Raw genomic sequence first — 27,852 nt, forward strand, 5'->3', positions numbered from 1 at the left:
GTCCCTAAAGCACACACATCCCTGGGTCGCTCCTCTTTTCAGTTCACTGCAGCTAGCGACTGGAACGAGCTGCAACAAACACTCAGACTAGACAGTTCAAAGACTCAATCATAGACACTCTTACTGACAGTTGTGGCTGTTTCACGTGATGTATTGTCTCTACCTTCTTGACCTTTGTACTGTTGTCTGTGCGCAATAATGTGTGTACCCGTTTTATGCTGCTACCATGTTGTCATGCTGTGCTGTTGTCTTAGGTCTCTCTTTATGTAGTGTTGCCTTGCTTGTCGTGATGTGTGTTTTGTCCTATATTTTTATTCTATTTTTAATCGCATCACACGTCCCCACAGGAAGGCTTTTGGTAGGCTGTCATTGTAAATAAGAATGTGTTCATAACTGACTTGCCTAGTTAAATAATATGTATTTTTAACTTGTTTAGTACAGTCCGTTTAATTTCACTCACTACTTGTAGCTGTATAGTCAGTTTCTTTATGTTGTTCCTCTTGGCTAGTTTAAATGTTCCAGTCGGTAGCTAGCTTGTACCCATGAGGGAAGCCCTACAATATATTTTTCTAAGTAGCGAGAACACTAGGGAGCAGGCAATGTTGAAAAGTAATCTGTAGACATGTTATAGTTTTATAATTGGCTAAAACAAGCAGACAACAATAAAATTGCGTTTGAAAAAAGGTATAGTTTTTGCTGTGAGCTAATGGGGAAACCTAAGTAACCACACGTTTGATTTCCCCACGGGTGCGCAGGGTTGCGACGTTCTGTCTAATACCGATAAGGTTTTTGGGAATAAACAGGTAGCTAACATTACTCACTGGATCAGCCAGTTGTTCATAGAACACCAGTTTACGAATAACTATTTATTTGTATTATTGTGTAGACAACAACTGTAAAGTTTAGTCATGGTGTGGTGCTCAGTACCCGGATGGGCAAACTACAGGCACGCACAGACTGGTGGGGTAGCATTTCAATAGATACTTAGAAGTCAAGCTAACTAGCAAACTACATTTATGAATCTAAACCAAAATCTAGCTAGCTAGCGTTCATAAAACGCTCGCAAGTCATTCCAAAGCAAATACATGTAATTAAAGAACTGCTATCTGGCGATGTGATTTTGTAACGTTAGCTTCACCCTACCGGACCGTTAGCAAGCTACTGTAGATCACGACCTACTGCAAAAACGAACGTGACCAGTGTTGCCAACTTATTTTCAGGGTAAGTTGTTAGAGGCAGGTTGATTTGTTGCTAAATGATAGTTGTGATGTCATTGCGTGATAACGTTAAACTGCGTCATTACGTAGAATACACAATAACGTTACTCAAATTGACTGGCCATCTCGGCAAAAAATATGATTTGACATTTGTTCAGGTACAGACTCCCACTCTTTTCTGTACTTCTGGCTGTACACTCTTGATTGAGATATGTTGATTGATGTTGTAAATTCTGTTCAAGATCAAACGTTCGTGACCAACTATATTCATTGGGTTTGGCTCGTCGAACCCGTACTACTGTTGCTGCAGTCAGCCAACAATGATTTGCAATTTGCTGAAATTGCTGCTGGCCTGTTGCTCATGTCACTCACAATGCACTATTGCAGCCAGGCACGTGTGTTGTGACTGAGTTGTGTGACAGAGAATGTCGTTTTTGTGTCATTTAGAGGGAAAATGTGTGCATTTTAGCATTTGAGTCACTTTTCAAAAGTTGCTAAAAGTTCTAAACACATTTTTTAAAGTAGCTAAATTTGTTGCTAGGGGATGTTTGAAAAAAAAGTTGCCAGGGTAGTCTGTTGGCATCACTGAACGTGACTGGTGTATGTGTTTATATTTACAGAGTCTGATCCCGTCAACATATGCAGTGGCATCAACTTGTGACTCCATGATGAGCAAATAAATATATTGGAGCTAGGCATAAACATAGTTTGTGTCTTGTTGTCATAGTTGGTGTGTTTTATAAGTCGGCTACCACTTCTACTGTAGTTGTCTCTATATTATGGAGGCTTAGTTGGTTGTTTATGCTTAAAGTCTAAATTTGGAGAAACTCTGAGGTATTAGGGATGGTTTGGAATGTTCTGCGGTAGAGGAGGGTTGTCAAAGTTTTTTGCTTTGGGGAGTTACATTTTTTTTTTATTGGGCATAGGGGAGGGCAGTGCATTTTCCCCCTGGTTTACATTCACTCTTTAAGTTTTTACTATACACAGAGTCTATATGCTTGCCCATATAGACTCCAATGCTTCCCACAGTTTTGTCAAGTTGGGTGGTGGACCATTCTTGATCCACACAGGAAACTGTTGAGTGTGAAAAAACCCAGCAGCGTTGCAGTTCTTGACATACTCAAACCGGTGTGCCTGGCACCTACTATCGTACCCCATTCAAAGGCACTTAAATCTTGCCTTGCCCATTCACCCTCTGAATAGCACACATACACAATCCATGTTTCAAGGCTTAGAAATCCTTCTTTAACCTGTCTCCATTTCATCTATACTGATTGAAGTGGATTTAACAAGTGAAAACAATAAGGGATCATAGCTTTCACCTGGGCAATCTATGTCATGGAAAAAGCAGGTGTTCTTAATGTTTTGTCCACTCAGTGTATAATTTCTTCCATCCTAGACACAATTCCTTATCTACTGTAATGAAGCAGAGAATGGAATAGATAATTTAACATTTGCCAAAATGCAATTTGCGGGAAACCCCTGTTCTAAAAGACGCACAATGAGAGCCGTTTCATGAAACTTAGAAAGACAGAAAATGTAGATATGCAACAAATACGATGGGTTGTTTAATATGACTAGGATGGTGCCTTTGGCTTCTGGACAACGAAAGAAAGTTGATATGAAAATTAGTTGAACAGGAGCGAAAGACTGTGAAAAAAATGTTTGGTTGCTAAGCTGCTCCTCTCTCTCCCACTGCTCCATGCAGCCTGAGTCTGTGAGTTGCCTAGCAACTAGGCTCCGCTCTGGGTTGCCAGCGGCTCATTGACTAGAGACAGCCATTAGTTGACGTAAGAACGCTACTTTATAACTCTATACACTTACAGTACATTACTGTATACTATTTTTTACGTTTGGGAGGGGGGGTGCATTTAAAAAAATCGATAAACTTGAGTTGGACCACCCCCCCTCAGTAAATGTCTGTCACTTAGTACGGAGGGGATGGTATGGGTGATTGTCTGTTGGGGGTTGGTATTGTGTGTGTGTGTGTGTGTGTGTGTGTGTGTGTGTGTGAAGGTTAGTATGCATGATCGATTGACATGAAGGGACTGGGTGGATATAGTACCTTTTTGTTTGAGTGTTTTATTGATGGGGACAAAGTAGTAAAATGTTGGCTAATCACTGACTAGCGTGTGTCCTATACAGACTAATCCTGCTGCTGACCTTGACACCAGTTTTAGTAGTGCAGATCCTGTAGACCCATTGGATGAAAACTATCAGCCGGGAAGAAGCTCAACATCATCTGACTTGGATGAGGAAAAAGGACTGCACGAGGCTGGCAAGAGTTAAAGTGTTCAGTCTGAGTCCAAGGTCATGCAGCTCACGAAAGTTCTGCCAGACCAGTTGCCATTGCCCCAACACAAGATGACGTTCACCAGCTGAAGAACATTCCGGACCCTGCCTGGAACATTCAGCCAACAAAACATCTACATTGTTGTACTGATGTTGTAGTATAATGTAGAATACCTAGTATACCCACAACCTGTGTTGTTGATTTGAACCTGCAGCAGAAACCAATAGTGTTGACTTTCAAATTCTGGATTCATTCATTGTGATAATCAAGAAATGTATTTAGAAGTAACTTGCTACAATCTTAATGCTGGAAGAAAAAAATTATGCAAAGAGACCAACCATTGACGTCATGGTTTGAACACACCCAGCACAAAAAAAAATCCAAAATACCTCTCATCACTCATAATTATTTAGGGAGGCTGGGAAACACTCAAAATAGTGTCTAGCTGTGAAGGTTACCTTTAAATGTATGTGTTGGGAAATGTATTGTAATGAAACAGCAGGGAGCAGGTCTCGAACCCGCTATCGACTGTGCCGCAAAAGCATGCTCGTGCGGCAGAGTCGATTTCCGCGCTTATAAACCCAGGGTCGTTACAGTATTAAGATCACCCATGTTGCACAAGCCTTAAACTTACATAAATATGTAAATTATAATAATTTACCTGACTTCCCTAGTTGAATAAAATATAACTTTTAAGCCTATAGCCTGTCGGGTTGATTGCAGAATGTTAGGCTACATTTCTGAAATTGTGGATTACTTAATCTCAAATGTTTAACCGATTTGAAACGGAATGAATGAGACTGGTGCTGTAATATTTGATGAGGCTGGGATATTTACGAATCGGAGAGGGACCCTTTTCTGCGTTATCCCATTGGTCAATGTCACTGCAGTGTGCCTCCTGCAGGCAGGCGGGTCGTTGCACCCCTCCCTCCCCAACACTCCTGCTGCTACTGGAATAACCGGGAAGCGCGCTCTACAACCGGGATCTCCTCCGCAACGTCATTCGCTAAAACCATTTCTCGAACCGTGGGATCTTGCGACTCATTGTAGCTAAGCTTTGATTGGACAGATATGTTTTAGAACAGTGCGAGGGTTGCTGCTGGTCTGCTGTTCGAGGGGAGGAGCTAGTTGTTAATTCTGGACTTCAAATACAACATGCTGGAGAGAGGTAAGGTGCCGCAATAATCAATATAAATATAACAGTGATGTGCGTAATGTCAATGTCACTCGTTTCGAACCAGAAACCGCTATGATGTAGAACGGGATGAATGTAACGTATTTCTTTGTTTATTATGAATTAGGTGGAATACGTAGTAACCTTGCCACTCCCTGCAGTGCTGGTGCGCTGGTCAGACCCCGTATTAATAATGGATAGGCGGTGTGATGATACGGTGTTTATAAAACGAGCCTTTGAATGGTGCAATATTGTAGGCCTATCATTCGATGCGCCTCAAAGGGTTTCTAAATAACTTTTCACGTTTCTGCCCCAAAAGATGCCAAAAAACAACATAATTGCAATGTAATCTGACATTAAATAATATACTATATTTTCTAGGCTAGGAATGATTGTAGCCTATGAAAAATGGACCACGACATTTGATTAGACTGGGAATCAGTGATTAATGTCTGCTTGGAGAAAGGGGAGCCGTGGTTTGCGCGGGGGCATGGGAAGTGTGTCGCGACTCGCAGGCGGTCCTGAAGACATGTAATCAAAACCCGCATTGCTGATGTGCACTGTCCCGTGGATGGATAATTAGGTGCACTATTTAATAGCTAGGGTGTCATGGTCTGCTCCCCAGGGCAGATGCCTGCTTTGTGTTGAAAACTGACCTTCGGTTAGCCAGTGATTGCATAGCAACAGCTTTCAGTAGCCTATTCGGTTAACAAGTGTCACAACAGTCTTACTTTGTAGCCTACCTACCTGAGCTGTTGCTTGCTCGTGGAGAGCAAACTATTTTATCCATCTATAGTCTATAACTCCCTTTCCCTAAGCGTTGAGAATGGCAAAAAAAAAAGCCTATGCTATTTTACCAACCTTAACAGTTAAAGGGGCAAACATATTTTGACCCAACTCTCTATCTATCTATCCCTAAAGCTTTGATAAAATAGCAGCGTTGGAAGCATTTTAACAACAACCTATGCCTTAGCCGACCTCAACAGTTTTTGTCGTGCCATTTTAAAAAGGAGCAAACCGATTCTGGACTGTTGTTCTTGTTACGTAATAACCCATCTGTCATTCTGTCACTTTACTGTAGAGCATCATGGAAGCGAGTGCACAACCGGTAAAGGCCTACTATAGTCACATAAACATGTCAATGGAGATTGGAATGATTCACTCAAGTCAGAATAACAATATTATTTATCAAAATGATTATAGTTATTGATTTAGTTTAATGCATGTTCTATTATGTTAATCAGTTAGTGAGTTTGTAATGGCAAACCATGTATGTTTTAGTATTAGCACTATAGCTCTGTCTGGTTAATAATGTAGGTAGGCGAACAGTCTACCGTATCATATTTCCATGTGCACTGTGCCACTTGTTTTGCTTTATTACATAACTGCAGTGTACGTAAGATCTTCTCTGGGGTCATATCACTGCACACCTTTTCAGCTGGAGGTCAAATGTCACGCTGTAGTATCACACGCAGCCACGTTCGAGGTGTGTTCACGTTGGCCGTATAAACAAAACAACCTCCCATGTTATACAGTAGGCCTGTAAAGAGGCAGGACACACCTAACTTTAGGTGTCATTTGAAATACAATAACGTGAGTTAATGGCCTTGCCTATGGCCTATTATGATAGGGCGACACGACAGCCAATGACTTATGCTTATTATAGTCTGTAAATGGCCTGTTCTTAGCAACAGCATCGTTTTTTAAAATAGCTAATTTCTATTTAACCCGTCGAGTCGACTGGAGTCGAGTGTGTGTGTGTGTGTAGTTGTATTTATTATGGATCCCCATTAAAAAATTAAAGCAGTTTATACAATTTAAAAAAAACATTACAATACATTGACTGATTTCACTACACACTGTGTGCCCTCAGGCCCCTACTCCGCCACTACCACATATCTACAGTACAAAGTCTAAGTGTGTGTGTCTGTGCCTATGTTTGTGTTGCTTCACAGTCCCCGCTGGTACATGTGGTGTATTTTTATCTGTTATTTAAATCTGATTCTACTGCTTGCATCAGTTACTTGATGTGGAATAGAGTTACATCTAGTCATGGCTCTATGTAGTACTGTTTGCCTCCCATAGTCTGTTCTGGACTTGGGGACTGTGAAGAGACCTCTGGTGGCATGTCTCGTGGGGTATGCATGAGTGCATGAGCTGTGTGCCAGTAGTTCAAACAGACAGCTCGGTGCATTCAACATGTCAATACTTCTCATAAATACAAGTAGTGATGAAGTCAATCTCTCCTCCACTTTGAGCCAGGAGAGATTGACATGCATATTATTAATATTAGCTCTCTGTGTACATCCAAAGGCCAGCCGTGCTGCCATGTTCTGAGCCAATTGCAATTTTCCTAAGGCCTTTCTTTGTGGCACCTGACCACACGACTGAACAGTAGTCTAGGTGGGACAAAACTAGGGCCTGTAGGACCTGCCTTGTTGACAGTGTTGTTAAGAAGGTAGAAACTAGAGCCTGTAGGACCTGCCTTATTGACAGTGCTGTTAAGAAGGTAGAGCAGCACTTTATTATGGACAGACTTCTCCCCATCTTAGCTACTGTTGTGTCACATGTATCATATGTTTTGACCAAGACAGTTTACAATCCAGGGTTACTCCAAGCAGTTTAGTCACCTCAACTTGCTCAATTTCCACATTATTTATTACAAGATTTAGTTGCGGTTTAGCGTTTAGTGAATGATTTGTCCCAAATACAATGCTTTTAGTTTTAGAAATATTTAGGACTAACTTATTCCTTGCCACCCACTCTGAAACTAACTGCAACTCTTTAAGTGTTGCAGTCATTTCAGTCGCTGTAGTAGCTAACATGTATAGTGTTGAGTCATCCGTATACATAGACACTCTGGCTTTACTCAAAGCCAGTGGCAGGTCATTGGTAAAGATTGAAAAAGTAATGGGCCTAGACAGCTTCCCTGGGGAATGCCTGATTCTACCTGGATTATGTTGGAGAGGTTTCCATTAAAGAACATGGCCGATTTAATTAGGGCCGATTTCAAGTTTTCATAACAATCGATAATCAGCATTTTTAGACGCCGATTATGGCCGATTACATTGCAATCCACGAGGAGACTGCGAGGCAGGCTGACTACCTGTTACGCGAGTGCAGCAAGGCGCCAAGGTAAGTTGCTAGCTAGCATTAAACTTATCTTACAAAAAACAATCAATCTTAACATAATCACTAGTTAACTACACACGGTTGATGATACTACTAGTTTAACTAGCTTGTCCTGCATTGCAAATAATCAATGCGGTGCCTGTTAATTTATCATCGAATCACGGCCTACTTTGCCAAACGGGTGATGATTTAACAAGCGCATTCGCGAAAAAGCACAACTGTTGCATAAATGTACCTAACCATAAACATCAATGCCTTTCTTAAAATCAATACACAAGGATATTTTTTTTAAACCTGCATATTTAGTTAATATTGCCTGCTAACATGAATTTCTTTTAACTAGGGAAATTGTGTCACTTCTCTTACGTTCTGTGCAAGCAGAGTCGGGGTATATGCAGTAGTTTGGGCCGCGTGGCTCGTTGCGAACTGTGTGAAGACCATTTCTTCCTAACAAAGACCGTAATTCATTTGCCAGAATTTTACATAATTATGACATAACGTTGAAGGTTGTGCAATGTAACAGGAATATTTAGACTGATGGATGCCACCCGTTCGATAAAATACAGAACGGTTCCGTATTTCACTGAAAGAATAAACGTTTTGTTTTCAAAATGATAGTTTCATGATTTGACCATATTAATGACCTAAGGCTCGTAATTCTGTGTGTTTATTATGTTATAATTAAGTCTATGATTTGATAGAGCAGTCTGACTGAGCGGTAGTAGGCAGCAGCAGGCTCGTAAGCATTCATTCAAACAGCACTTTCCTGCGTTTGCCAGCAGCTCTTCGCAATGCTTGAAGCACAGCGCTGTTTATGACTTCAAGCCTATCAACTCCCGAGATTAGGCTATAGTACTATAGTGCCTATAAGAACATCCAGTAGTCAATGGTATATGAAATACAAATGGTATAGAGAAAAATAGTCCTATAATAACTACAACCTAAAACTTCTTAACTGGGAATATTGAAGACTCATGTTAAAAGGAACCACCAGCTTTCATATGTTCTCATGTTCTGAGCAAGGAACTTAAATGTTAGCTTTTTTACATGGCACATATTGCACTTTTACTTTCTTCTCCAACACTGTGTTTTTGCATTGTTTAAACCAAATTGAACATGTTTCATTATTTATTTGAGACTAAATAGATTTTTATTTATGTATTATATTAAGTTAAAATAAGTGTTCATTCAGTATTGTTGTAATTGTCATTATTACAAATATATATACACTGCTCCAAAAAATAAAGGGAACACTAAAATAACACATCCTAGATCTGAATGAATGAAATATTCTTATTAAATACTTTTTTCTTTACATAGTTGAATGTGCTGACAACAAAATCACACAAAAATTATCAATGGAAATCAAATTTATCAACCCATGGATGTCTGGATTTGGAGTCACACTCAAAATTAAAGTGGAAAACCACACTACAGGCTGATCCAACTTTGATGTAATGTCCTTAAAACAAGTCAAAATGAGGCTCAGTAGTGTGTGTGGCCTCCACGTGCCTGTATGACCTCCCTACAACTCCTGGGTATGCTCCTGATGAGGTGGCGGATGGTCTCCTGAGGAATCTCCTCCCAGACCTGGACTAAAGCATCCGCCAACTCCTGGACAGTCTGTGGTGCAACGTGGCGTTGGTGGATGGAGCGAGATATGATGTCCCAGATGTGCTCAATTGGATTCAGGTCTGGGGAACGGGCGGGCCAGTCCATAGCATCAATGCCTTCCTGTTGCAGGAACTGCTGACACATTCCAGCCACATGAGGTCTAGCATTGTCTTGCATTAGGAGGAACCCAGGGCCAACCGCACCAGCATATGGTCTCACAAGAGGTCTGAGGATCTCATCTCGGTACCTAATGGCAGTCAGGCTACCTCTGGCGAGCACATGGAGGGCTGTGCGGCCCCCCAAAGAAATGCCACCCCACACCATGACTGACCCACCGCCAAACCGGTCATGCTGGAGGATGTTGCAGGCAGCAGAACGTTCTCCATGGCGTCTCCAGACTCTGTCACGTCTGTCACATGTGCTCAGTGTGAACCTGCTTTCATCTGTGAAGAGCACAGGGCGCCAGTGGCGAATTTGCCAATCTTGGTGTTCTCTGGCAAATGCCAAACGTCCTGCACGGTGTTGGGCTGTAAGCACAACCCCCACCTGTGGACGTCGGGCCCTCATACCACCCTCAAGGAGTCTGTTTCTGACCGTTTGAGCAGACACATGCACATTTGTGGCCTGCTGGAGGTCATTTTGCAGGGCTCTGGCAGTGCTCCTCCTGCTCCTCCTTGCACAAAGGTGGAGGTAGCGGTCCTGCTGCTGGGTTGTTGCCCTCCTACGGCCTCCTCCACGTCTCCTGATGTACTGGCCTGTCTCCTGGTAGCGCCTCCATGCTCTGGACACTACGCTGACAGACACAGCAAACCTTCTTGCCACAGCTCGCATTGATGTGCCATCCTGGATGAGCTGCACTACCTGAGCCACTTGTGTGGGTTGTAGACTCCGTTTCATGCTACCACTAGAGTGAAAGCACCGCCAGCATTCAAAAGTGACCAAAACATCAGCCAGGAAGCATAGGAACTGAGAAGTGATCTGTGGTCACCACCTGCAGAACCACTCCTTTATTGGGGGTGTCTTGCTAATTGCCTATAATTTCCACCTGTTGTCTATTCCATTTGCACAACAGCATGTGAAATTTATTGTCAATCAGTGTTGCTTCCTAAGTGGACAGTTTGATTTCATAGAAGTGTGATTGACTTGGAGTTACATTGTGTTGTTTAAGTGTTCCCTTTATTTTTTTGAGCAGTGTATATATATATATTATATATAAAAATCGTCCGATTAATCGTTATCGTTTTTTTTTGGTCCTCCAATAATCAGTAATTAATCATCGGCGTTGAAAAATCATAATCGTCGACCTCTAGTGTAAAGCCATAACACATACGTTTTTCCAGCAGCAGACTAAGATCGATAATGTCAAAGGCACCACTGAAGTCTAACAAAACAGCCCCCACAATCTTTTTTTCATCATCAATTTCTCTCAGCCAATCAACATCATTTGTGTAAGTGCTGTGCTTGTTGAATGTCCTTCCCTATAAGTGTGCTAAAAGTCTGATGTTAATTCGTTTACTGTGAAATAGCATTGTTTCTGGTCAAACACCATTTTTCCCCAAAACTTTACTATGGGTTGGTAACAGTCTGACTGGTCGGCTATTTGAGCCAGTAAAGGGGGCTTTACTATTCTTAGGAAGCGGAATGACTTTTGCTTCCCTCCAGGCCTGAGGGCACACACTTTCTAGTAGGCTTAAATTGAAAAATGGCAGGTAGGAGTGGTAATATCGTCCGCTATTATCCTCAGTAATTTTCCATCCAAGTGGTCAAACCCCGGTGGCTTGTCATTGTTGATAGACAACAATTATTTTTTCATCTCTTCCACACTCACTCTACAGTATTCAAAATTACACTTCAAATCAAATCAAATTGTATTTGTTACATGCGCCGAATACAACAGGTGTAGACCTTACCGTGAAATCCTTACTTACAAGCCCTGAACCAACAATGCAGTTAAAAAAATAGAGTTAAGAAAATATTTAGTAAATAAACTAAAGTAAAAAAAAAAAGACATCAAAATAAAATCAAAAAGTAATACAAGAAAATTACATAACAATAACGAGGCTATATACATGGGGTACTGGTACCGAGTCAATATGCGGGGGTACAGGTTTGTTGAGGTAATTTGTACATGTAGGTAGGGGTAAAGTGACTATGCATAGATAATAAACAGCGAGTAGCAGCAGTGTACAAAACAAAGTGGGGGGGGTCAATGTAAATAGTCCGGGTGGCCATTTGATTAATTGTTCAGCAGTCTTATGGCTTGAGGGTAGAAGCTGTGAAGGAGCCTGTTGGTTCCAGACTTGGCGCTCTGGTACCGCTTGCCGTGTGGTAGCAGAGAGAACAGTCTATGACTTGGGTGATTGGAGTCTTTGACAATTTTTTGGGCCTTCCTCTGACACGCCTAGTATATAGGTTCTGGATGGCAGGAGGCTCAGCTCCAGTGATGTACTGGGCCGTACGCACTACCTTCTGTAGCGCATTGCGGCCGGAGGCCGAGCAGTTGCCATACCAGGCAGTGATGCAACCAGTCAGGATGCTCTCGATGGTACAGCTGTAGAACTTTTTGAGGATCTGGGGACCCATGTCAAAGGTTTTCAGTCTCCTGAGGGGGAATAGGTTTTGTTGTATTCTCTTCACAACTGTCTTGGTATGTTTGGACCATTATAGTTTGTTGGTGATGTGGACAACGAGGAACTTGAAACTCTCGAACCGCTCCACTTCAGCCCTGTCGATGTTAATGGGGGCCTGTTGGGCCCTCCTTTTCCTATAGTCCACGATCAGTTCCTTCGTCTTGCTCACATTGAGGGAGAGATTGTTGTCCTGGCACCACACTGCCAGGTCTCTGACCTCCCTAATTGGCTGTCTCATCGTTGTCGGTGATCAGGCCTTCCACTGTTGTGATGTCAGCAAACTTAATGATGATGTTGGAGTCGTGCTTGGCCACGCAGTCATGGGTGAGCAGGGAGTACAGGAGGGGACTAAGCACGCACCCCTGAGGGGCCCCAGTGTTAAGGATCAGGGGGGGTTTCAGGCATGATGGTGTTGATGTGAGCCATGACCAGCCTTTCAAAGCACTTCATGGCTTCATACAATGCTTGTCTTTCATAATTTGGTCAGATATACTTGGATGTGTAGTGTCAGTGTTTGTTGTTGATATTTCATGCCTAAGTTTGCTAATCTTGCCAATGGAAAAATCATTAAAGTTGTTAGCAATATCAGTTAGTTCTGTGATGAATGAGCCATCTGATTCAATGAATGATGGAGCTGAGATTGCGTTTTTCCCCAAAATGTAATTTAAGGTGCTCCAAAGCTTTTTACTGTAATTCTTTATGTAATTTATCTTTTTTTCATAGTGTATTTTTTTCTTTTTATTCAGTTAAGTCACATGATTTCTTCATTTGCAATACGTTTGCCAATCGGTTGTGCAGCCAGACTTATTTGCCATTCCTTTTGCCTCATCCCTCTAAACCATACAATTTTTTAATTCCTCATCAATCTACAGGGATTTAACCGTTTTTACAGTCATTTTCTTAATGGCTGCTTATTAGTAACTGGAATAAGCAATTTCATAAATGTGTCAAGTGCAGTGTCTTCTCCTCATTACACACCACAGACCAACACATTATTTACATCAACAACATAGGAATCACTACAAAAGGTATTGTATGACCTCTTATACAATATATTAGGCCCAACCTTTGGAACTTTGGTTTTCCTAGACAGGGCTACTATATTGTGATCACTACATCAAATGGATCTGGGTAATGTTTTCAAGCAAATTTCTGGAGCATTAGTAAAGATGTGATCAAGGGGGGTTTAGGGTTAAGGTTAGAATTAGGGTTAAGGCTAGGAGCTAGGGTTAGTTTTAGGGTTAGGAGCTGGGGTTAGGGTTAAGGTTAGGTTTTTGGGTTAAGGTTAGGGTTAGGGTACATGATTTTGAATGGGACTGGGGTTCCCATGTTGTGTTCTGTAATATCCTGCACATTCTTCACTTTTTTTTGCTGCACCATAACGAGATGATGGTGTCATGGTGATGTATGGCTTTCCACTTCCTACTTCTTCTAATCAGCTCTGCCATCATGTGTCCCAAATGGAACCCCATTCCCTACATAGTGCACTACTGTTGTCCCTACATACAGTCATCAAGAAAAAAATTCTAAAAAGGTTCTTCCGGCTGTCCCCATAGGGGTACCCTTTGAAGAACCCTTCCGGTTCCATGTAGAACCCTTTTGGGTTCCTTTCCACACAGGGTTCTACACGGAACCCTAAAAAAAAGGGTTCAACCTGTGAGTGAGTAGAGTGATTTTACTTTAGCAGGGGCCATGTCAAAGGTAAGAAAACAACACTCCAGCCAAAGACCTCACTCCACCGATTACGTAATGGAGGCTGGCAGGAATGCTGCTGACACTCTGGTTTTACTGCCAAGACCAATAGTTCCCTCCCAAATGGTTCCCTATGTAGTGCACTACTTTTGACCAGCGCCCTAATGCAGGATAAAGTGAATAGGGAGCCGTTTGGGATGCAGCCAATCATTGTTGATCTCTCCATGGGAGTTAAACGCTGCAGAGGGGTCCGGAGGATCCGTTCCTTATTGGCACAGGGGATATCCTCAATATGAATAGAGACTGGCAGTGCCTGGATTTGAGATCAGTTTTTTTAAATTTACTGAAAGGTTACAGTTTTTTTTATTATGGATTTAAATAGTTTAGTCATAGGATGGGTTGCAACCAACATGGTTTAAATACATCTAGGATTAGAATCCAATCTAGGTTTTGTAAATCTAGGTTTATAAATAATCAGAGATGTGTTGCACCACTTCATTTTAAATCTAGATCAGTACGTCTATGATTAACGGTTATAAACTATGATTGGTAACACATGATTAGTTACACCAATACATTAGGTATTTCGTGAGTTGAAATGAAGTAGCTAGCCTACTTGACAAATGAGGCCACAAAGTTGCTGTTCCTTGGATAAAATAATAACAATGTAACTCCATGGATAAAGGTTCTCACGGGTTGGCTGATTTTGAAATAAAATCCGTTATTTACCAGTACTAGACAGAAAACAAATTAGTTAGCTAACGTTAGCTGCTGTAGTTAGCTAGTTTTAAAAACCAAGCTAGCTAGTGTAACGGATGTGAAATGGCTAGCTAGTTAGCGGGTACGCGCTACTAGCGTTTCAATCAGTTACGTCACTTGCTCTGAAACCTAGAAGTAGTGTTGCACCTTGCTCTGCAAGGGCCGTGGCTTTTGTGGAGCGATGGGTAACGATGCTTCGTGGGTGACTGTTGTTGATGTGTGCAGAGGGTCCCTGGTTCGCGCCCGTGTCGGGGCGAGGGGACGGTTTAAAGTTATACTGTTACACTAGCATACAATATAATTTATTATTGTGATTACTTAACGTTATTTTGCCATTTATTATTTGTCCGCTAGCAACCTGATCATGGCACAAATGTCAGAACTGATGGAGGAATTTAGTAACGTACTGAAGGATAAAAAAATAATAAAAAGACATGACTGTCAAAAAGAAGGAAGACACCTGGGCCGTTTTATGCGACAAATATAATGGATCGACACGGATTAAAGAGAAAAGGGACCCAAATCGGATGAAAGCGTGCTGGGAAAAAATGTAAAAGCGAAAGCCAAAAAAGATGCGGCAGACGAGAGGCAGAGACTATTTCAGACCGGAGCCAGAGGCGGGCCTCCGTCCAAGGGAATTGATCCTATCACCCAGAAGATATGCGAGATGATTCCCCAGCAGTTTGCCCCTCTCCATAACCCCCATGATGACGACGGACAACTTGACCCACCAATATTTAGCAAGCATAAATAAACTGGTAAATATCAATGCCTATCATGCACGTTAAAACTAACGTTAATGCTATTTCACTACAACGTTACCGTTATCAGGCCCGTTACAGCATGTTGCATAACATCATCATTCGTATCAAGGCTGGGCATATCATAAGCCCCAAATCAATTGTTATACAAAATGGGAACGTAAATAGCCTACTAATAATGAGTTAGTTATCATAAAACTCAACAGGATTCAACCGGTTTCTAATTATTCTCTGAGGAACTCATGTTGGTCTCTACAGTAGATATGCTGCCATTTTATCAGTTAAACCACCTCAAGTGGCAGTTTAGAATTCATCTCCAATATAAATTGATATATATATATATATATTTTTAATTCATTGAGCAACAGGCTTACAATTAATCTAGATTTTAAAGTGAAAACTAAATGTCACGTTCTGACCTTATTTCCTTTTTTATGTCTTTATTTTATTTTGGTCAGAGCGTGAGTTGGGGTGGGCATTCTATGTTGTTTTTTCTATGTTTTGTTCTATTGTCCTTTTCTATGTGTTTGGCCTAGTATGGTTCTCAATCAGAGGCAGGTGTCAGTCGTTGTCTCTGATTGGGAGCCATATTTAGGTAGCCTGTTTTTCATTGTGTTTTGTGGGTGATTATTTTCTGTGTAGTGGATGTCACCTTACAGAACTGTTGCGTTTCGTTCTCCTTTGTTATTTTGTTTAGTGTTCTATGTTTAATAAATATAATGATGAACACTTACCACGCTGCGCTTTGGTCCTCACCTCATTCCAACGACGAGCGTTACACTAAACTTAGATTAGAGGAAGGATTTCATTTAACTAGGATTCATTTAAAACTAGGTTTAAAATTTGGTGCAACAAGATTAATAGATAAACCTTGATTTAATCCAGTTTAAGAGTTAATCCATGTTGGTGCAACCCATCCATAGTTTACTGTATTAATTTGAGATGATTTTGGAGCGAGAAGACAGAGAGAGAGAGTATCAACAGACAGGAAGGACTGACTAACCATGTAAGTATGGTAAATATGCCCACTAACTTCCTCTCTTCCTACGACACCAGGTTATTTACGAATCACCAGGACAAAAAAAACATTATGGTTTCCAAAATCATACACAATTTTTATTACACCACAATTCATGAAAAGGAATTGATCCCACATATGACCATACTACATGATGGGACATGGCAATGTGCTGCTGAGAAACTGACATGACCCAGTTTGAGCAAGCTGAGTGGAATACCGGCTGGCAGAATTGTACACAGACGGGACGGGCAGCGTAACATACATACAGAGTCTGCTATAACCTCCCTCCCCACTACTGCAACCATAATTCACAGCAAAACATTGCTTTTCTGTCAAGAAGAATAGTATACACAAAACAGCTGTTAGATTACTCAATGTATCATACTGCCTGGTGCTATAACACACTATTAGATTACTCAATGTATCATACTACCTGGTGCTATAACACACTGTTAGATTACTCAATGTATCATACTACCTGGTGCTATAACACACTGTTAGATTACTCAATGTATTGTAATACCTGACAGCTATAACACACTGTTAGATTACTCAATGTATCATACTACCTGGTGCTATAACACACTATTAGATTACTCAATGTATCATACTGCCTGGTGCTATAACACACTGTTAGATTACTCAATGTATTGTAATACCTGACAGCTATAACACACTATTAGATTACTCAATGTATCATACTGCCTGGTGCTATAACACACTATTAGATTACTCAATGTATCATACTACCTGGTGCTATAACACACTGTTAGATTACTCAATGTATCATACTACCTGGTGCTATAACACACTGTTAGATTACTCAATGTATTGTAATACCTGACAGCTATAACACACTGTTAGATTACTCAATGTATTGTAATACCTGATGCTATAACACACTATTAGATTACTCAATGTATCATACTGCCTGGTGCTATAACACACTGTTAGATTACTCAATGTATCATACTACCTGGTGCTATAACACACTGTTAGATTACTCAATGTATCATACTACCTGGTGCTATAACACACTGTTAGATTACTCAATGTATCATACTGCCTGGTGCTATAACACACTGTTAGATTACTCAATGTATCATACTGCCTGGTGCTATAACACACTGTTAGATTACTCAATGTATTGTAATACCTGACAGCTATAACACACTGTTAGATTACTCAATGTATCATACTACCTGGTGCTATAACACACTGTTAGATTACTCAATGTATTGTAATACCTGACAGCTATAACACACTGTTAGATTACTCAATGTATTGTAATACCTGACAGCTATAACACACTATTAGATTACTCAATGTATCATACTGCCTGGTGCTATAACACACTGTTAGATTACTCAATGTATTGTAATACCTGAACAGCTATAACACACTATTAGATTACTCAATGTATCATACTACCTGGTGCTATAACACACTGTTAGATTACTCAATGTATCATACTACCTGGTGCTATAACACACTGTTAGATTACTCAATGTATTGTAATACCTGACAGCTATAACACACTGTTAGATTACTCAATGTATCATACTGCCTGGTGCTATAACACACTGTTAGATTACTCAATGTATTGTAATACCTGACAGCTATAACACACTATTAGATTACTCAATGTATCATACTGCCTGGTGCTATAACACACTATTAGATTACTCAATGTATCATACTACCTGGTGCTATAACACACTGTTAGATTACTCAATGTATTGTAATACCTGAACAGCTATAACACACTATTAGATTACTCAATGTATCATACTACCTGGTGCTATAACACACTATTAGATTACTCAATGTATCATACTACCTGGTGCTATAACACACTGTTAGATTACTCAATGTATTGTAATACCTGAACAGCTATAACACACTATTAGATTACTCAATGTATCGTAACATTTACATTTAAGTCATTTAGCAGACGCTCTTATCCAGAGCGACTTACAAATTGGTGCATTCACCTTATGACATCCAGTGGAACAGCCACTTTACAATAGTGCATCTAAATCTTTTAAGGGGGGGGGGGGGGGGGGTCAGAAGGATTGCTTTATCCTATCCTAGGTATTCCTTAAAGAGGTGGGGTTTCAGGTGTCTCCGGAAGGTGGTGATTGACTCCGCTGTCCTGACTCCTCGTAAGACCTGGTGCTATAACACACCTCCCATACCATCCTGTTCCTCTGTAATCTCCATGATGGCATGGTTCCTGGCTAGCTCCCAGTACAGTAAACGAGGTCTAGATGTTGTCTTTTGGTTTCACTCTGACACATACGGTGCCTTCAGAATGTTTTCATACCCCTTCACCTATTCCACATTTAGTTGTGTTACAGTCTGAATTTAAAATGGATTAAATTGAGATTTAAAAAAAAAAAAATGTATCACTGGCCTACACACTATTACCCCCATAATTTCATTAGTGGAATCCTGTTTTTAGAAATGTTTACAAATTAATAAAAAATGAAAAGCTTAAATGTTTTGAGTCAATAAGTATTCAACCTCTTTGTTATGGCAAGCCTACATTTTTGAATGACTACCTCAACTCTGTACCCCACACATATAATTATCTGTAAGGTCCCTCAGTCTAGCAGTGAATTTCAAACACAGATTCAACCACAAAGACCAGGGATGTTTTCCAATGCCTCACAAAGAAGGGCACCTATTGGTAGATGGGTACAAATTGTAAAAAGCAGACATTGAATATCCCTTTGAGCATGGTGAAGTTGAGCATGGTGAAGTTATTAATTACACTTTTGATGGTGTATCAACACATCCAGTCACTACAAAAATACAGGTGTCCTTCCTAACTCAGTTGCCGGAGAGGAAGGAAACCGCTCAGGGATTTCACCATGAGGCCAATGGTGACTTTAACACAATTACAGAGTTGAATGGCTGTGATAGGAGAAAACTGAGGATGGATCAACAACATTGTAGTTACTCCACAATACTAACCTAATTGACAGAGTGAAAAGAAGGAAGCCTGTACAGAATTGAAAAAAAATCCAAAACATGCATCCTGTTTGTTTAAAAGGCATTAGGTAATCCTGCCAAAAAATGTGGCAAAGCAAATCACTTTTTGTCCTGAATGCAAAGCGTTATGTTTGGGGCAAATCAAATATAACACATTACTGAGTACCACTCTCCATGTTTTCAAGCATAGTGGTGACTGCATCGTGTTATGGGTATGCTTGTAATCATTAAGGATTGATGAGTTTTTCAGGTCAAAAAAAATAACCAGAATGGAGCTAAGCACAGGAACAATCCTAGAGGAAAACCTGGTTCAGTTTGCTTTCCAACAGACACAGAGACATAAATCCAACAGACACAGAGACATTAAAAAAATGAATCAATTGAATCCATTTTGAATTCAGGCTGTAACACAACAAAATGTGGAATAAGTCCAGGGGTTTGAATACTTTCTGAAGGTCCTGTAATAGACAGCATTCACAATGGCCGCCTTTATCAATGGGAGGTCAATAGTAAGATGACTGACAATACAGTGTTTCCCCTACCTAGCATTACATAGGAGTGGCCCTTCATCCTGGCTCTGTTATGCCCCCAGCTACACTAAAAACATTTGCCGGGAATTACATTTCTATTTTGGTTTCCTCAGGACATTATGACCCTCACCCCTCGAAAACAACACAATATTTTCTCTTAACAGAGAAAAGTGCTTCACATTTATCCACTGTAATAAATAAATAAATAATAATACGGTAAATTCTACGGTAATTACACAGTAATAACCCAACAATAACTTCTTTGTTTCTTTGGGGATTTATTAACTCAGTTGTAATATATTAGGAAGTAAACCAGCAGAATATTTGGGTCAGTATGTTCAGAATTTTGTCCAGTCTCCATCTGAGACAACAGGACCAACCATATAAATCATGTTGGCTCGTGTGTGTGTTTGTGTGTGGTATCCTATTCGGTTAGTCTGTACTGTTGCTCTGTTTGTTCGGGTCAAACAGACTTATTGAATAACTAACTTTTCAAGAGAGATTATTTTACCCATGATTCCCTGTAATCCTGTGAGGTGTTTTATGAAAGTCAGATAAACACTTTAAGTAATGGTTCAAAACAAGGAAGAATCTGCTGTAATTTCCTGGAAATAAAAAGGGGAAATAAAACAACAAGATAGAAAGGGGAATCTTCTGTACTAATATGAGGTCAGATGTTTAAGGTGATACTCTGTGTTCTAATTTGTCCTGTGAGGATGATTGGACAGTATACTTCCTCCCTCTTCTCAGAAAACAGAGGAGCATGAGGCTGTAAACTGAAGATGTGTGTTTTCTCTTCTCTCGCTCTCTCCCCCCTCTCTTTATCTCTGCCCTCTCTCTCTACCCCCCCCCCCCCCCCACCCTTTAACTCCATCCCCTCTCTCTCTCTACTGTTTCTCCCTGGAGCCCTCAGTGGAAGGACCCCCCCCTCGACTCACGCTCTGCTTCCTCCACTCCCTCATCCCTCCATCTCTCATCCCTCCATCTCTCATCCCTCCCTCCATCCCATTTAAAGGCGGAAAATAAACTGGACCGTCAAACGTAGGGGAGACATTAGCAGACGAACAACATCTTCCCAACCAAAAGCTTTCCGCCATTTCCGTTACTGTGTAGAGAGAGAGAGAGAGACAGAGAGAGAGCGAGAGAGAGATACAGAGAGAGAGAGAGAGCGACAGAGAGAGAGACAGAGAGAGCTTGTGTGTGTTTGATTTGTTTTGATGGGCGGATGATCTGATTGGAGATAACAGTGCCCTAACGATGCACTGAGGGTTTGCGGACAGAAACACAGGATGCGTTCCAAATATCACCCTAATCCCTTTAGAAATTACTTTTGACAAGAGCCCAATAGACCCTGCACTATATAGAGAACAGGGTGCTGTTTAGGATGCTGTAAGACATTCAGGGAAGGGCAGATCAGATGGCTAAGGGAAGGCTTGAAACAACAGGGTTATGGATCACGTGACATTGACAATTTGATTTAATGTTGAAAATATCAAACAGAAGTATAAACAGTAAACAAATATAGGAAAATGTGTTTTCTCTGAAGCCATTGAGTACCTGTGACTAGCCGGAGTTACTAGCTCCCAGGTAGGCTACTTTAATTAAATCCTAAAGAACTGGGAAAACAATTTGTTCGGGTCCAAAGTGTTTGTGTACATTTATAGTATTGTGTTGTTGAGCCAAAGCAGTGACTCTTCCAGTGAGGAGATGATAGGCCCAGAAATGTGACCATGTGGTGAGAGAGTAAAGCCCAAAATCAAACAAAGTGTTATTTTTTTTAACGCGTCTACACGCTGGAATTAGAATGCACGGCAGTGAATGAGAAAAAACAGTCACCGTGAACGCCTTCATGCGCTTCAAATTAGAAAGCAAGTCTTATTTTTCTCTTGCATTTGCGCGAATTTAGTGTTGATACGTTTAGCTACCAGTGCCAATAATACATATTTAAAAACAATAACGTTATGCCTAGCTTTGTTATTTCGAGCACAGGCATATAGCCTAGAGAGGCTACGGCTGGGAAACTCCAGGAACTCTGTACTGTTGTGTTGAAGGAACGAGACGAGCTAAATTCTTTATAAACTGCTAAATTGTATTAGCTACAACTCTTCTCGCGTTCATGAGCCAACATAACAGCAGGTAGGTATGGTGGCTCCCGTAGGACATATAAGGTGAGTCAAAAGAAACACACAACAATAATTCACAAATAGTGAACATAACAAATACAACAGTTTTGTTTTGGATACTCATTAAGTTGTCATACGCTACACAGTGTATGTGAATTGACACACTATAATCTTGCATGCAAATGTCTCTTTGCGGTTTCGGATTTAGGCTACACTTATTCAGATTCTAGAGTAACATGCTGACCAGACCGGATACGTCGCGTGCGCGAGCGTCGCAAAATAAATTTAGAAATCCATGTTATTCAATTATTGCACCCACACTGCTCGCACGCGCATCAACGCTAGTCAGAATTTATGGTTCATAAAGACCTGGTAGCATTATGACCGAGGTCTGTGATTGGGGAGTTTATATCCTGGTAGCATTATAACAGAGGTCTGAGATTGGGGGAGTTTATATCCTGGTAGCATTATAACAGAGGTCTGTGATTGGGGAGTTTATATCCTGGTAGCATTATAACAGAGGTCTGAGATTGGGGTGTTTATATCCTGGTAGCATTATGACAGAGGTCTGTGATTGGGGGAGTTTATATCCTGAGTTTATATCCTGGTAGCATTATAACAGAGGTCTGATATTGGGGGAGTTTATATCCTGAGTTTATATCCTGGTAGCATTATAACAGAGGTCTGTGATTGGGGGAGTTTATATCCTGGTAGCATTATAACAGAGGTCTGTGATTGGGGAGTTTATATCCTGGTAGCATTATAACAGAGGTCTGAGATTGGGGGAGTTTATATCCTGGTAGCATTATAACAGAGGTCTGAGATTGGGGGAGTTTATATCCTGGTAGCATTATAACAGAGGTCTGAGATTGGGGGTGTTTATATCCTGGTAGCATTATAACAGAGATCTGAGATTGGGGGAGTTTATATCCTGGTAGCATTATAACAGAGGTCTGAGATTGGGGGTGTTTATATCCTGGTAGCATTATAACAGAGGTCTGAGATTGGGGGAGTTTATATCCTGGTAGCATTATAACAGAAGTCTGAGATTGGGGGAGTTTATATCCTGGTAGCATTATAACAGAGGTCTGAGATTGGGGGAGTTTATATCCTGGTAGCATTATAACAGAGGTCTGAGATTGGGGGAGTTTATATCCTGGTAGCATTATAACAGAGGTCTGTGATTGGGGGAGTTTATATCCTGGTAGCATTATAACAGAGGTCTGAGATTGGGGGAGTTTATATCCTGGTAGCATTATAACAGAGGTCTGAGATTGGGGGAGTTTATATCCTGGTAGCATTATAACAGAGGTCTGTGATTGGGGGAGTTTATATCCTGGTAGCATTATAACAGAGGTCTGTGATTGGGGGAGTTTATATCCTGGTAGCATTATAACAGAGGTCTGTGATTGGGGGAGTTTATATCCTGGTAGCATTATAACAGAGGTCTGAGATTGGGGGAGTTTATATCCTGGTAGCATTATAACAGAGGTCTGAGATTGGGGGAGTTTATATCCTGGTAGCATTATAACAGAGGTCTGTGATTGGGGGAGTTTATATCCTGGTAGCATTATAACAGAGGTCTGAGATTGGGGGAGTTTATATCCTGGTAGCATTATAACAGAGGTCTGAGATTGGGGGAGTTTATATTCTGGTAGCATTATAACAGAGGTCTGAGATTGGGGGAGTTTATATTCTGGTAGCATTATAACAGAGGTCTGAGATTGGGGGAGTTTATATCCTGAGTTTATATCCTGGTAGCATTATAACAGAGGTCTGTGATTGGGGGAGTTTATATCCTGGTAGCATTATAACAGAGGTCTGTGATTGGGGGAGTTTATATCCTTCTCTATATAGTACACTACTTTAGACCAGGACCCTATTCTCTATATAGTGTACTACTATAGACCAGAGCCCTATTCCTTATCAAATCAAATCAAATTTTATTTGTGCACTACTTTAGACCACAACCCTATTCCCTATATAGTGCACTACTTTAGACCAGAGCCCTATTCCCTATATAGTACACTACTTTAGACCAGGGCCCTATTCTCTATATAGTGTACTACTATAGACCAGAGCCCTATTCCTTATATAGTGCACTACTATAGACCAGAGCCCTATTCCCTATATAGTGCACTACTTTTGACCAGAGCCCTATTCTCTATATAGTGTACTACTTTAGACCAGAGCCCTATTCCCTATATAGTGCACTACTTTAGACCAGAGCCCTATTCTCTATATAGTGCACTACTTTAGACCAGAGCCCTATTCTCTATATAGTGCACTACTGTTGACCAGGGCCCAATGGTTAAGGGGTGCCATTTTCCCACTGATTGCTGAACAACATTCTGTATCCTGTGAAGCGTGGCCTTGTATTCTCCTCTGTTATCTGCATCCCAAATGGCACCCCGTTCCCTAAATAGTGCACAGCTTTTGATCAGAGCCCTCCATTGTGTAAGGAATAGGTGACCATTTAAGACGTTACCTGTGAGCGAGCGTTAGTTTGTAATATTGTAGCTAATCTCTTTTCTTTCCGCAGGGCGAGGGGGCCGCTCGTTCCCCGTGGTATAGTGAAGGATGAATGCCACTCTGTTCCAGCCTAACTGAGAACGAGGGAGCAACAGAGGAAGAGGAGGAAGAGGTGGAAAGAGGAGAGGAATAAGTAAAGAAGAAGATATTGAGATCTGTACTCTTGACAGGGATCACCTCCTCTTCACCTCTGGACAAAAATTTCTCTCTGTTTGTCTCTCTCTCTCTCTCTTTTCCTCCATCACCGACATTGTTCACTGCAGCGGCTCTACCTCTCCTAGACTTTGAGCCGTGAAGGGGCTCTAACACACAAGCACACAAGCACACACACACACACACACACACACACACACACACACACACACACACACACACACACACACACACACACACACACACACACACACACACACACACACACACACACACACACACACACACACACACGTTTGGTCTGTGTCCTGTTGATCTGCTGATGCTGGTTAGCCTGCCTGCCTGCCTGCTCGCTCCTTCCCAATCTCCAGATCATGAAGAGGCCCAAGCAGCAGACTCATCCCCTCAGCTTCCTCTCCTTCTTCAGCCGGAAGCCTAAATCCGACCCCAGGCTTGAGAGGCCTGCTGGGGCCCACAACAAGGAGGAGGTCTCCATCACTCTCACACCCAGCGAACATGCAGACCAGGTGAGAAAGACAGCGTCTTATTCCCTTTATAGTGCACTACTTTTGACCAGAGTCCTATGGGGAAAAGGCACCCTATTCCCTTTATAGTGCACTATTTTTGACCAGAGTCCTATGGGGAAAAGGCACCCTATTCCCTTTGTGCACTATTTTTGACCAGAGTCCTATGGGGAAAAGGCACCCTATTCCCTTTGTGCACTATTTTTGACCAGAGTCCTATGGGGAAAAGGCACCCTATTCCCTTTATAGTGCACTATTTTTGACCAGAGTCCTATGGGAAAAAGGCACCCTATTCCCTTTATAGTGCACTACTTTTGACCAGAGTCCTATGGGGAAAAGGCACCCTATTCCCTTTATAGTGCACTATTTTTGACCAGAGTCCTATGGGGAAAAGGCACCCTATTCCCTTTATAGTGCACTACTTTTGACCAGAGTCCTATGGGGAAAAGGCACCCTATTCCCTTTATAGTGCACTACTTTTGACCAGAGTCCTATGGGGAAAAGGCACCCTATTCCCTTTATAGTGCACTACTTTTGACCAGAGTCCTATGGGGAAAAGGCACCCTATTCCCTTTATAGTGCACTACTTTTGACCAGAGTCCTATGGGGAAAAGGCACCCTATTCCCTTTATAGTGCACTACTTTTGACCAGAGTCCTATGGGGAAAAGGCACCCTATTCCCTTTATAGTGCACTACTTTTGACCAGAGTCCTATGGGGAAAAGGCACCCTATTCCCTTTATAGTGCACTACTTTTGACCAGAGTCCTATGGGGAAAAGGCACCCTATTCCCTAAGTAACACACTTGTTTTTTTTACCAATACCCTGTGAAAGGAATAGGGTGCTATTTGGGATACATCCAGGGTCTCTCCTATTCCCTATATAGTGGTTCCGGTCAAAAGCAGTGCACTACAGTACTTAGGGAGTAAGATGCTGTGTCAGACATAGACAGCCTCTGTGTGTTTGTTTTCTCGTCCCCTCCAAAGTGTCTCCTGCATTCTGTGCAGGTTAGTGTTTCTCGTCATGAACCTTGTTTTGGAGGCATCTGTGCAGAGTGGTCACTAGCTAGCGCAGCTACAAAGTCACAAAATCCTATTTTTTAAACCTAACCTTAACCCTAACCTTAACCGCACTGCTATCCCTAACCTTAAATGAAGACCGAAAAGCGAAGATTTCATGCATTTTTACAATACAGCCAATTTTGACTTTGTAGTTGGCCATCTAGAGGAAATCGCTCATCCCAATAAACATCAACCTGTGCATTCTGTTGCCAAGAAACAGAGTAGCTCACATCAGAGCTCTACCCGCCATCTACACACAATGCGCGCACACGCAGACACACACTCTCCTCTCTTTCCCCCTTTCTCTCTTTACCTCTCGCTCTCGCTCTCTGTCTCTCTCTTGATGAACAGTCCCTCACCGTATGGAAAGCTAATCTATTATAATATATTTACATATATGAGGAGGAATTTAAAAATATATTTACATATATGTCGAGAATATATTTATGAAAGTTATAACTTGAGCATCTCATCGATTTTTTTGTTTATGTTAATGAAATCTTTTTTTAGCCACACGTATCGTGGCGCATTGTAATGTTGAGTCTATTGACCTGTGGGTATCTTGGCATTAGGTTTTCAAAGTGGGGTTTGTATGCAAAAGTTGAACATGTAATATGCAGCTATTGAGGTTGACTGGTACATATGAAACAGAGTAGGAAGAGCTATATTTATTTCAAAAAAGACACATTAACCTAGAACATATTTCTCCCGAGCTGTCAATCACAATTTGAAATGTTCCCGAGTCCTGCCCCCAGCCCCGCCTCCAACTGACAGAGCAGCTGTTGCAGTTTTAAAATGTTCTTCAGGTGAAGGGGAAGAGCAGCTGTCAGCTCCAACAAAAATCTTTCTCGTGGTTAATTGCATTTTATATCGATTTATATAATCATGTTTTTTCACCTGGCGGGTGACCAAGAAAGAAGATATTTTCTTCAACTGCCTGCAAGCAAGAGTTTTTACAGAGTTAGCTAATATCCTTTAACTTACCGAGGCTGCCCTCGGTAAGAATTGTTTTGGATATTAAAGCTCTGAGTCATTTTTTTGTGTTTTGATATCATTTATACTGAACAAAAAATATAAATGCAACAATTTAAAAGATTTTACTGAGTTACATTTCATATAAGGAATCAGTCAATTGAAATGCATTAATTAGGTCCTAATCTATGGATTTCACATGACAGGGCAAGGATGCAGCCATGGGTGCAGCCATGAGAGGACATATTTAGTTTTTCAGATGCGACCTTCCAGTGACTTCCGGAGGTCACAAAGAGAAACGATACATTTGAATGTTAATCGTTTGTGTTGTGTGCCTTTTTTCTTGTGCACATATATCACCATATATTATGAACTATGAAGTACTCATATATATTTAAGCAATAAGGCCCGAGAGGGTGTGGTAAATGGCCAATATACCACGTCTAAGGGCTGTTCTTACCCACGACACAATGCGGAGTGCCTGGACACAGCCCTTAGCTGTGGTATATTGACCATATACCACACACCCCTGAGGTGCAGACTGAAAAGCTTCCTGCCATCCAGGACCTATATACTAGGCAGTGTCAGAGGAAGGCCCAAAAATTGTCAAAGACTCCAGTCACCTAAGTCATAGACTGTTTTTTCTGCTACCGCACGGCAAGCAGTAC

The 27,852-nt window shown here is 41.2% G+C and overlaps 1 protein-coding gene across 5 annotated transcripts in view; it reads left to right on the forward strand.

The window, feature by feature from the left end:
* Nucleotides 1–4,432: 4,432 nt before the first annotated feature.
* si:ch211-278j3.3 (E3 ubiquitin-protein ligase RNF19A) overlaps nucleotides 4,433–27,852 on the forward strand; it is a 63,673-nt gene continuing 40,253 nt past the window's right edge. Inside the window, exons 1-3 of one of the 5 annotated variants that reach the window (XM_038962538.1) lie at nucleotides 4,437–4,678; nucleotides 24,486–24,608; nucleotides 24,739–25,155. In XM_038962538.1, the coding sequence (XP_038818466.1) occupies nucleotides 25,003–25,155 (153 nt within the window). In that variant the 5' untranslated portion in view covers nucleotides 4,437–4,678; nucleotides 24,486–24,608; nucleotides 24,739–25,002. Of the gene's footprint in view, nucleotides 4,679–4,728; nucleotides 4,781–21,525; nucleotides 21,989–24,485; nucleotides 25,156–27,852 lie in introns of those variants that run through there. The other 4 variants (XM_038962539.1, XM_038962534.1, XM_038962537.1 and 1 more) reach the window with 4 other exon arrangements.

This window comes from Salvelinus namaycush, chromosome 24, assembly GCF_016432855.1.
Source record: "Salvelinus namaycush isolate Seneca chromosome 24, SaNama_1.0, whole genome shotgun sequence".
In the NCBI taxonomy this organism is placed as follows: Eukaryota; Metazoa; Chordata; class Actinopteri; order Salmoniformes; family Salmonidae; genus Salvelinus; species Salvelinus namaycush.